Consider the following 12,682-nt stretch of genomic DNA (forward strand, 5'->3'; position numbering starts at 1 on the left):
ACAGGGTGGGTGTGGCTAGAGTGTGTATGGCCTACTGGGTGGGCATGGCCAGCTCTACATCGTTCGCATGAAGGGTGCCTATGGGGGCCTGGGCAGGAGTGGGACAGATCTAAGGGTCTCTGGCAGAAGGAGGGTCTCTGGGCCAGGGCCAAGGCAGTGGGGGCCATTCCCTTACTGTTTCCAGGATGGCTTCGCGGGCCACATGAAACCATTTCGCGGGCCAGATCTGGCCCCCGGGCCTTGTGTTTGACATGTCTGCTATACCCCATTACCAATTTGCAAGTGTTGCAGGATTTTTTTTAAAAAAAAATATGATTCACATTTTTGCCATTACCCAAAACTTCTGAAACTGCCAAGAGGCAGGAACATGAATAAGCTCCATGTTGCCTGTGTACCAATTTACAAGTGGTCTAACAAGGGATCGGTCTCTGGGAAGAGAATTTGGCTGGGAAAACAAAAGATGGAAAGAGAGAGAGAGCTCAAAAAGAAAGAGGGCGTATAAAATGAAAGAAAGGGATTATTGAAGAGAATGGTTGGAAGGAAAGGAGGGAGGGAAGGGGATGGAAGACATGGAGGAAGAAGGAATGGATGGACAGAAGAGGGAGGGAGGGAGGGAGGGAGGAAAATGGGGTTTCACTGTGAAACCTTAAAAATAGCTTTCTTACAGCAAAGCACAGAGGAAGAAGGTACACAGCCTTGCCTGTTATCATCTTTATTTTGAACTGGGCTCCTACCCTGCCCCAAGACCCAGGAGGGGCTTATAAGGCTAGCAGCAGAGGTATTTTCACACATTCTGGACTTCCACAAAATTCTTCATTAGGCTAGGGCAGGGGTAGGCAACCTTGGCTCTTTTATAATTAGTGGACTTCAATTCCCAGAATTCCTGAGTCAGCTTGTCTGACTCAGGAATTCTGGGAGTTGAAGTCCACGAGTCATAAAATAGCCAAGGTTGTCTACCCCTGGGCTAGGGCAAGTGCCAGCACCCAAGCACAGATATATATAAGAGGGGGGAAAAAAGATGAATTCGGCAATTCTACCGGCTTCAAAATTAATCAAGCAATCCAAGAATTACTCCTATGTGCATATATAAGTGACAAGCTGTTAATATTACGACTTTGAGAGAGCATGTCTAGGAAACTTCTCAAGACAGTTAACTGCCTTTGAGAGAATAAAGACAATACTTGATATTGCTGCTTGCACGAGGTGGGTCCAGAAAAAAAAAAAGAGATCCCTTGATGGATCTTCCATGCCACCAGTGCCAAAATTATTCCTGAAGAGGTTAGAGCAGAAACACTCATTAATGCAGCAGAAGAAGCAGAGCTGTATTTTTAATGTACCTATCAAGGTCCATAACCCCAAAGGGTCCCATCATTGTCCTTCAAAGCTTCCTGGCCCTCTTGCCTGGCTGTTGGTGGCCATCCTTTGCCATATGGACAAGCAAGACAAGCTCCAGCCTTCAGGACAACGCATGCACATTGAGAAGAGGGGCAGCCCAATCTAGACATCTGGATGAAAAGATCTTTTTTTTTTCCAAAACACTACCAGAAAATCTTCATGTTTATGCTACCAGCTGGTCCTAGCTGTTTCCCAGTGGCCTGAATCAGGACTGTAATCCTGAACGTTCACTGGACGTTCAAATGGGATAAGCTGTCTTCAAAGGATACCTTAGGGCAGGGGTCTTCAAACTCGGCTGTTTTATGACTTGTGGACTTCCAACTCCCAGAATTCCTTAGCCCGGCACCCTGGCTGAGGAATTCTGGGAGTTGGAAGTCCACGAGTCATAAAAGGGCCAAGTTTGAAGACCCACGCCTTAGGGGAAAGCAGATTGCCCATTCCAGTTCAGTGTTTCTCAAATCTTGCCAATTTGAAGATGGGCGGACTTCAACTCCCAGAATTCTCCAGCCAGCCCTTCTGACTGGGGAATTCTGGAAGTAGAAGTCCACATGTTTTCGAGCTGCCAAGATCGAGAAACACTGCTCCAGCTCTGTCCCCAACCTCTCCGTGCTGATGGGAAAGATTTCTAGTGATGGTGCAACCACATTCAGGAGAGTAGAGTTCCAATTGTCTCTGAAATCAAGAATCCCACGAAGTCTCATGGAGAGGTATACCTCAACTCAGCTAGCAGTTGCACGCCCATCTCAGATGTTTCTCCAACAAGAGAGAATAGGGATGAAGGGGCCAAACACCAGCATCCCATAATTCCTTCAGCAGCTTTTACCAATACTTCGTGGTAAGTATTCAACCCGTTTTCATAGCCAGGCTCTAGCTAAGGAACTTTTGTGCATTGTGCAATATTATTTATACATATTATTGCAGTTGCTAAAGAGCAGCAAGCAGCTGAGGGGCAATTGTTCTTAATATGCTACACACACACACACACACACACAGAGGTCCTCTCTATATGGTCCAGGAGAGTGAGGGATTCAGACTTGCATTACTCTTTCTTTCTCCTTCCATCAAGCATGGCTGTTAGCAGAAAATTCAAAGCACCCATTAGGATGCAACTTGAAAAGCAGGAATTTGTGATAGCATTCAGGAATGGATATACACGGAGTCCTCGACTTAAGACCAGTCACTTAGCGACTGTTGGAACTTACCACAGAGTTCGAAAAAGCTCATTGCAACCCGAATTTCAAGTTCTAACATCTGCCTCCCCCAAGATCATGTTTACTGTATTATGGGCACTAACAACCAGCCTGCATGTAGTCATTTGCAAGCCCCTGCGGTCAAGTGACCACAATTTATATCGTATTTGCTGAAAACCAGCCTTTATTTCTAGTTTCTGGCAAAAAAACAGCCATAGCGAACAATGGGTTTGCTTAACAACCGTAGCATTCACTTAACAATCTCCCCTCCGCAAAAAAAAGCTTGTAAAATTGTCCGTGATCATGTGTCAATCCAATTTATGACCATCACAACTGAAATTGCAGGCTCAAGTACGGTGCTAAGTCGAGGACTACCTGTATGGGTCACTCTCCACCCAAAATCTCCATATTACGCTGGGTTTGCTTCACTTCCAGCAAGCACTCCCTAAAATTAAGGAAGTTGCTATTTTGTACCTGTTGCCGTGCTGCCAACATTTAACAAGGACACACACACCGCAACTACATTTGATCAATGGATCCAAATCTACTTTCTGCTCATCCTTGCTGTAGACCAGCCGCATCAGGATGCTTGCAACTGTGGCAAGTACAAAGCCACACCAGGTTTACTGCATGGTGGCGGTGGTGGGGATAGAAACTAACTCGTAAGAGTAAAGATTGAATTGGGAATACTGGGTCTTGAAAAGACAAGATGGAGCAGGGATCTAGTAGCTCTCTTCAAATGCCCCAAAGTATCACGCAGTATAAAGTCAAGACCGCCTTACTCGCTGGACGGGGGTGGTGGTAATAAGATATAAGGTACAAGGAAGCAGATTTCAACTTAACACGAGAAAAAGGTTTCTTCTTAACAAGAAGAGATAACCAGTATTGAATGAAGCTCATGAGTAAGGAAGGGGATGGCTGTTCTTTGCTAGATGCTTTCAGCTGGATCGTACACAGCCTCCTGTCAGGGATGCTTAAATTTGGGTGTTTTGCACTATGGAAGGGTTGGACTTGGGAGGGCCTAAATATCTAAGCTTCTATGATCTGGTAAATGAAATACATCCCAAGGTATCAGCTTCTGGCCTTGTCCTCTTGTTTTTATGGGCCGGATTCTGTGCTTTCATAACTGGCCCCTCTTTTACTTTGTCGTGGTTTTTGCCTGTTCAGCCCTCTTCTTGCAACTCTCCCAGAAGGCAGGCAAACCACGAGGAACAGCCATCTCACATGCTTTCTTCCAGCCTGGAGCTAGATGACAGAGCCGAGGAAAGCTAGAGCAATAGGATATGTCCAAATTTGCACGGCACACGTCCCAAAACGTCCACACGAAGGAGAAAGCCTCTTGCCTTCACATTTATCTTTCCCAATGTTTACAGCATAACCCACGCTCAAATCAGGGAAGGCCAAAGAAAAAGGTTGATTCCTGGAGTGTTTATGTCCATAAAGTTTTCTTGGAAGCACTACAGAAGCAGTTTGCTGTTTTTCTCCCAGATTCAGGATATTTTCTCCAGCTTGCCTAAAGTTTTGGCTTTCCAAGGTGGTCTCTCACTGAAGTTATTAATCAGGCCCTCCTGCTCAGCTTTTTGAGACCAGCAAGTTTCTACTAAAGTTGGTATAGAAGCTGAAGTGAGTTGAGACTCAGTCTAAGCGATTACTTGCTGTAGGGATTATCGCTGTATGAACTTGGGAAAAGTTGGACAAGAGAGATGTTAACCAACTTTGGTCTTCTGGTTTGAAATTAATTACAACAGAGAAAGAGAGGGAGAGCACATATTATCAGCTTTGTCTCATATGCAGACACTTATCTCTTAAAGTTTGGGATCATTTAATTAATTGGTTGTTAGCCCCCACATGGTGGGGAGGGGAAAAACAACCACCTTAACACAATTCTTCCCACAAGAAAAATCCAGTTACATTCATCCAGTGTATTCCTAAAATGAAGCCACCTTCAAGCCATGATATGAAAGGGAGGCGGTATTTTAAGCTCCCTCTAGCATACCAGAGGCTGGTTAGAAATCAACAGTTGTTAGGTTGAAGAAAACGGGGCCCTCCTCCTTTCCTTATATGGCTTTGGTCATCCATGGAGAGGAAGAATAGCAGGACCACCCAAATGCAACCCTCCTGTAAACCAGGAGAGAAGACAAAACAATTGGCCTTAATTAACGTATCTGAAAAAAAAGAAAACAACAACAACAACCAAGAGATAAAACACTCCCAACAAATAGTGTTTAGCAAGTTATCCCTATATTCAAAGTCCAGTTTCAGGGGCGTTCCCTTGGCTTGTATTTAGGCTGGGAAGCCAGGGAAACCTGCAGTCTTCCAATATTGTTCCTTTGCCCCAGCCCATTTGACCAGCAATCAGGGATGGGTTTTGTAGTCCAGCAATATTTGGAGGGACCCAAGCTTCCCAACACCAGTTTTTATATGGTGCAAGAGTGCATGTCAAGAGTGGAACCGTCATGGCCTCTACAGTAAATGAGTCTCCCTTGCTCAGTCCCCATCCTCTAGCTCTTTTGAAATGTGAGCAAAAGGTGGGCAAGACCTTGGAATAGGAGACTGACTGGCCTCTTGGAGAAAGGGGACAGAGGAATCCCATTTCACCAGTGGAACATACAGGTTTTGCTTAAAGGCAAAGTCCAGTGTTTTAAATCAAGTGCTGAAAAATCAGGCTAATTTGAGTTCCAAGGACTAAAGGGCAGTGGGAGCCTTAGCGTTCAATTCCTCTGGACCGTCTTGAGCTAAACCACCATCCCAGCCCTACAGCTTTAAGTAAACCAGGATTTTTAAGGGACTGGCAAAAATATAGGGTAGATAAGACAGCTGCTCACTGTCTCCAACCTTCAATAGTGGGAAAGGCTATTGGCAAGATGCCTCTAAGCCCTAGAGCAGGGATAGGCATCCTTGGCTCTTTTATGACTCGTGGACTTCAACTCCCAGAATTCCTGAGCCAGCCATGCTGAGGGAAAAGGGAGAGGTTTCCAAGCTGAACCATGATGGCTCAAGAATTCTGGGAGTTGAAGTCCACGAGTCATAAAAGAGCCAAGGTTGCCTACCCCTGCCCCAGAGGAAGAGCTAACTTAGGGTTGGAAAATTATGACAGAAGCAAATGCTGGGTGGAATTATGGAAACCCCAGGTCAATAACTGAGATATTAAAAATATGTATGAGGGCACATTTGTGTTCCACCTCACTCAAACCAAGAGACTTGGAGCCCAGTGGCTTCTGAGTGAGGGGAAAATCTTGAGGCAGCTTGTCTAGGCAATGAGTTGAAGGAAGGAAGTCACCCTTAAGATTACTGCATGTCTTGGAAAGCAATGGTCAAAACAATCTATAGATGCATTAATAGCATACAAGATGTATGTGCTCAAATGCCTAGAAGGGTAATAAGTCATTTTAAGCATCTTGCCCTCTAGTGGCTGGAGAACAGACTGAAGGAAACAGAAGTCAAATTAGAACTGTTAGTCTCTGTAAGAGAATTAACACAACCCGTCAGAAGGTAGTCAATTTAGTCTGGTTGAGCCCAGTAACTAAGTTGGCAATCCCGTGATGGATTTGTCCCTGAATGGGCCCATATTCCACCTGTTCCCCATCAATGGTAATGATTCCCTTGTGAGTGAGAGGTTCTATGCGGAAAGCTCGGACAGGCAGGTGTGTAAAATAAGGACTCTCATGCTCAAAATGAGTGCCTTTCTCCATAGCTAAGAAGAGGCGAATCATGCTTGCCCGGGAGATACCTGCCCTGATAAAGCAAAGATGGATAAGACCATCGTTAAAGCCAGCGGTGGGCATGGTGAAGAGGTCTGCTCCTAAATGAGTCTGGTAAATGGCCAAAACCAGCACAAAATCGTCCTCCACGGTCACCCAGGACTTGGGCACCGGTTGTTCAAGTGGGGCCAGAAAGTCATCCAGAGGGCCATGCATTTGCCGGGCAGAAGGCAACTGGTTTGATAGAACTTTGGGCAGATCAGTGTGCTGGGACTCCTTGCCAACCGTCACTTCTGTCAGGGTTTCAAAATTGAAGTTGGATGCTTGGAAGCTGGAAGAAGAAGGCGGGGAGCTAGGGGAGGGGGTGGGCTCCTCAGCTGACTCCATCTCACGAGAGCAGAAGGCTTGGCGCTCCTCGCAAAGGCCCATGTCAGAGACCGTGCGGTGGAGGGGCAGGTGCTGGAAGGGAAGTCTCCCACTGGCGGCTACGGTGATACTGCGCAAAATCGGCCGGTGAGTTGCACAAGCAAGAGCAGGAAGGTAGGAGAGCCGGCCCCGGTAAGTAGTGAGGGAAACCAGGCGAACCATGGTCCCCAAGGTGAACCGGGCTGGGCCCATGTGCCGGTACTTCTCACTTTCAATGTCTACATCTGAAATGAAGCCCCAGGCCACACTCAGGAAAGAGAAGACACGGGCGCCTGAGGCGGTGGTGACGGAGACCAGGTCCAAGGGAGAAACCGCCCCGTGGCAGAGCAGAAGGGTGCAGTTTGTCAGCAGCTCCTGGCCCAAGACCTGTTCAAACCTGGCCAATGGGACAAAGAAAAACAGAGACAGAACAATGAAAACTGCTCAGAGTCATTTGCCAAGTGGATGGATGGCAGTCCGGTCCAGTCCAATCCAATCCGATCCATCTATCAACCTCCATCTCTTTGGAAGGACAGAAAGGGCCGGACAGCATCACTGAGCAAGCATTTACAAACAAGGTACAGGTAAGTCCTCGACGTACGACTACAACTGAGGCCAAAATTTCTGTTGCTGAGCGAGAAAGTTGTTAAGTGAGTTTTGCCCCATTTTGTGTTCTTTCTTGCCCCAGTGAATCCCTGTAGTTGTTAAGTTAGTAACAACTACAGTTGTTAAGTGAATTTGGCTCCCCCCCCGTTGACTTTGCTTGTCAGAAGGTTGCAAAAGGGGATCACGGGACCCCAAGAAACTGGAACCGTCATAAATATGAGCCAGCTGTCAAGCATCTGCATTTTGAGCACGGGATTGCGGGGCCGCTGCGACAGTCACGGAAAAAAGTGGTCACAAGTCACTTTTTTCAGTGACTTTGAACAATCACTAAGCAAACGGTTGTATGTCGAGGACTACCTGTACAGGAAACCTGCTTTTACCTGCAAATTTAGGAAGTAAACTAGGTGGACAATTGTCTTACAGCTGGAGAATGCACTCGGGATTTTAATTTTAATTTTTTATCTCCGGGAGGGCTGCTTGCAGTAGTCATTGACTGGCATAATTCAATATTTGTCATAATATTTGATTCAGATGATATATCACTTGCTGTTACATCCCAAGACGTACATATCCCTACAGGGAGAGAAATCTGTCTTGAACAGTTCATTCCAGTCTCGCATGCATTGGGAAGTTGTTATTATTATTTATTATTAAATAAGAGGGGATTTTCAAAATTCTAGATCTCAGAAACAATTGCCATGCATGTGGGCTGAAAAGGTATATATCAGTTCTTAATCACAATATTTTCCTGGGGGGGCCCCGCTTAAGCCTGTGTGAGCTTTTTCTATGCAAATCTAAAGGAACAATTTTTATTGTAAGCAGCCCAGAGTCACAAGGTAAGATGGGTGGTGTAAAAATGTGATAAATACATAGATAAAGGTTCCCCTGCACATGCGTGCTACTCATTTCCAACTATAGGGGCCGGTGCTCATCTCTGTTTCAAAGCCGAAGAGCCAGTGCTTGTCCGAGGATGTCTCTGTGGTCATGTGGCTGGCATGACTAGACGCCAAAGGCGCACGGAACGCTGTTACCTTCCCACCGTATTGGTCCCTATTTTTCTACTTGCATTTTTTTACGTGCTTTCGAACTGCTAGGTCGGCAGAAGCTGGGATGAGTAACAGGCACTCACTCTGCTACGCGGCACTCGGGATTCAACCTGCCAAACTGCCGATCTTCTGATCGACAAGCTCAGCATCCTAACCCACTGAGCCACCGCGTCCCTTACAGGGAGGTTAGGACCAACATTTTCATCCGTTTTGGCTTGGGAGGAGAGCTGAGTAATTACAAGGAAAACATGAAAATGTTGAATTCTTATAGAGACTGACTCCATCTATTTTTTGTCCTTTTTCAAACTTTAAAAAAAAAGGGGGGGAAATCACATGTTTTTATAAGTATAGAATGAAAGGGAAAAATCTCTGGATCAAGCTCAACTTCTGGTAACACACTTTTTCTTGTTTACATTTCAGAAGTGGGTTGTTTACTGCCTTCGTTCTGGATCCTGTTTGAACATTATACTCCAGCCCTATTTCTTGGCAATCTCCCATCCAAGTAGGAGCCAGGCCTGGCCCTCCTTAGCTAAGGATCCAAGACATGATCACCCAGGTAGTACTCATGGTCAAGGTCCTTACAAGTTACCAGTATTAGGAGGGTGAAACATGGGGCAGAGCAGGAGTTTTTGCAGGGTAAAAATTAGTTATGATGTTCATTACCCCACACCACAAAGAGGGCCCATTGATGCAAATGCTTTTCTTTGCCCTCCTAAATGCAAATGTACCTTCTCAAAAAGGGCATTTATCTAATTAATTACAGGACTAGTTTCAAAGCCGCGTACTGCAAGCTTGGCTTGTGAAACGCAGGCACCCAGAAGCTGAAAGTTATTATTTGTGGGAGAAGAAGGAAGACTTTCTGTGCATGCTTCCTGATACTCATACATGGTTTAGCTTCTCCTATCCAAGGACTGAACCTTAAAGAACACAGGATTCAAATGCTGGCAATTTCTGGCTTGGGTCAGAAGTGCAAGGCAAGGATCATGGTGGGCAACGGCCACCCCTTCCCAGGATTTTAGAACAGAACAGAATAGCAGAGTTGGAAGGGACCTTGGAGGTCTTCTAGTCCAACCCTCTGTTCAGGCAGGAAACCCTATGCCATTTCAGACAAATGGTTCGCCAATCTCTTCTTAAAAACTTCCAGTGTTGGAGCATTCACAACTTCTGGAGGCAAGTCGTTCCACTCTCAGGAAATTTCTCCTTAGTTCTAGGTTGCTTCTCTCCTTGGTTAGTTTCCATCCGTTGCTTCTTGTCCTGCCTTCAGGCGCTTGGGAGAATAGCTTGACTTCCTCTTCTTTGTGACAGCCCTTGAGATATCGGAACACTGCTATCATGTCACCCATAAGCCCTTCTTTTCACTAAAGTAGACATACCCAATTCCAGCAACTGTGCCTTATATGTTTTAGCCCCCAGCCCACTTATCATCTTTGTTGCTCTTCTCTGTACTCTTTCTAGAGTCTCAACATCTTTTTTACACCGTGGTGACCAAAACTGGATGCAGTATTCCAAGTGTGGCCTTACCAAGGCATTGTAAAGTGGTATTAACACTTCACGTGATCTTGGTTCTATCCCTCTGTTAATGCAGTCCTAGGCTGCGTTGGCTTTTTTGGCAGCTGCAGCTCATTGCTGGCTCATATTTGATTGTCCACTGGGACTCCAAGACCCCTCTCACAGTTACTATTATTGAGCCAGGTACCACCTATACCAGTGATGGAGAACCTTTTAGAGACCAAGTGCCCACACTGCAACCCAAAAACCACTTATGTATCATTGGGTGCCGGGTGGGCATGGTACATCAGGTAGGTGTGGCCAATTGCATGGGCGTGGCTGTGGTGGTAATGGCAGAGTGAGTGGGACTAAAAAGTTCACTCAATTCCTACTTTGCAAGATCTTTTTTTTCCTGTGAGAAGTTGAAATTGATTGATTGAACCTTTTTTTTGCACACGGTGGCGAAGGCCTAAAGCGTAAAGGTTTTATAAAACCCAGCTGAAGGCCTAGGACTGGGGCAATGGCACGCGCACCCACAGAAAGGGCTCTGTGGGCCACCTGTGGCACGCGTGCCATAGGTTTGCCACCACGGACCTATACTATACCTGTGCATTTGGGGTTTTTTTTGCCTAAATGTAGAATCTTAACTTTTTTCACCACTGAATTTCATTTTGTTAGATAGGGTCCAATGTTCAAGTTTGTCAAGATCCTTCTGTATGTTAGAATAGAATAATAACATTATTGTCACTTTGAATGTATCCTAATCGGCATACATTAAAATGAAATTTCGTTGCATTCAGCTCTCAAAGGGTCACCACCTACAATATACACTACATAAATATGCCATAAATATGCCGTACAAACAAATACGTACATACAGAAATATGTATATACCCACATATATTATATGACACAGAGAAATAACTGTCTACAGTAGTTTGGGTTATGTATACATGTTTATGGCAAGAAAAACAAATCTTGTGAGTTTACCAGACAGATGCCATAGGGCAAGGATAGGCAACCTTGGCTCTTTTGTAACTCGTGGGCTTCAACTCCCAGAATTCCTGAGCTAGTGGTCCACGAGTCATAAAAGAGCCAAAGTTGCCTATCCCTTGCATTGGGAACAAAGCTATTACAGAATTGGGTACTCCTGCTATAAATACTTTGAAACCTCCTCCCAGAGGGCAGCAACAGAAACAGACTATAAAGTGGATGTGTGGGGTCTCTAACAATGCTTTGAGCTCTAAGCACACATTAAGCCTGTCTTCTGGAGTGTTGGCTACTCCTGCCAGCTTTGTGCCATCTGCAAATTTGATGAGTTCCCCATCTATCCCCTCATCCAAATCATAGATGAAGATATGGAAGAGTACTGGGCCTAAGCCCCACTGCATTATATACTGCTCAAAAAAATAAAGGGAACACTTAAACAACACAATGTACTGTATTTAATAGTAGGATGTCTTATCTTGTGTTCCCTTTATTTTTTTGAGCAGTATATTTTAGAGAGGGTCGCCCACTTACCCAGCACTACAGTTAATAGCTGCTGCCACGGCATTCCCAGATCCGCAGGGAAGAATCCCAAGAGGCATTTTAACTGCTTCCTCCCAGTCAGGACGTTCCATCAAACCATTAATAACCTGAAAGGAAAACAGAGAAGGGTGAATATAGGTAGTCCTCGACTCATGACCAGTCCCTTAGTAACCGTTTGAAACTATGACCTACAGTATCTAGAGGTAGTTATGATCCAGATTCAAAATTACAATGGTTGCCCCTCCCAGGATCACATGACCACACTTTGGGGACTAAGCAACCGGGCCACATTTATAGTCAATTGCAGTGCTCTCTGAACATAGTGAGCAGATTTTACAATGGTTTTGTGAAAACCGGCCTTTATTTCTGGGTTTTCTGCAAATCCAGCCCATGAGGAACCCATTCAGAGTTAATGACTTAATGAAAGTGTTCATAAAATTGTGTGGCCATCATGACTTACAACCATAATGGGCAGGCTCCATTAACTTGAGGATTACTTCTACTTCTAGTGCAGCTCTTCATCCAAAAAAAACCCGAGACCACACAAGCGTAGTAGGAAATCCAGCACTGCTGTTTTATATCTTCTTCCAAGGAATCCTACAGGGTTGTGGTTTTTTTTGGTAAAACCCTCCTGATCAATCAACAGGATTCCAAAAAGCAACATTGTCCTCTGCTGCGGATATGCAAAAACACAGTGCATCTTTCCCTGATCTTATGCCCTTCCATTACGTGTAGTCCTTGACTTCTGACTAACAGTCATTTGAAGTTAGCATGGTGCTGAAAAAAGTAAAACCTGTCCTCGCACTTATGACCGTTGCAATGTCTCCACGGTCACATGAACCAAAGTCACATGTTTAGTCACTGGCATGTAAAGGCAATCCCCGACTTATGACCACCATTGAGCCCAAAATTTCTACTGCTAAGTGAGACACTTGTTAAGTGAGTTTTCCCCCATTTTATGACCTTTCTTGTTACAGTTGTTAAGCAAATCACTGCAGCTGTTAACTTAGTAACACTGTTGTTAAGTGAATCTGGCTTCCCCATTGACTTTGCTTGTCAGAAAGTCGCAAAAGGGGAATCTCAGATGACCCCGAGACACTGCAACCGTCGTAAATGTGAGCCAGTTGCCAAGTGTCTGAATTTTGATCATGTGACCGTGGGGATGCTGCAACGGTCCTAAGTGTGAAAACGGTCATAGGTCACTTTTTTCCATGCTGTTGTAACTTTGAACGGTCACTAAATGAATGGTTGTAAGTCAAGGATAACCTGTATTTACAACAGTTACAGAGTCCCAAGACCCCATTATGCCATTTACGACGTT

The 12,682-nt window shown here is 45.1% G+C and overlaps 1 protein-coding gene across 1 annotated transcript in view; it reads right to left on the reverse strand.

The window, feature by feature from the left end:
- Window positions 1-271: 271 nt before the first annotated feature.
- Window positions 272-12,682, reverse strand: part of SPHK2 (sphingosine kinase 2) — a 36,326-nt gene continuing 23,915 nt past the window's right edge. Inside the window, exons 4-5 of the mRNA XM_083379163.1 lie at window positions 11,353-11,468; window positions 272-7,088 (exon numbers count right to left, since the gene is read on the reverse strand). Coding sequence (XP_083235289.1) covers window positions 6,071-7,088; window positions 11,353-11,468 — 1,134 coding nt within the window. The 3' untranslated portion in view covers window positions 272-6,070. The remainder of the gene's footprint in view (window positions 7,089-11,352; window positions 11,469-12,682) is intronic.

The sequence above is a fragment of the Vipera ursinii genome (genome assembly GCF_947247035.1).
Source record: "Vipera ursinii genome assembly, chromosome: Z".
In the NCBI taxonomy this organism is placed as follows: domain Eukaryota; kingdom Metazoa; phylum Chordata; class Lepidosauria; order Squamata; family Viperidae; genus Vipera; species Vipera ursinii.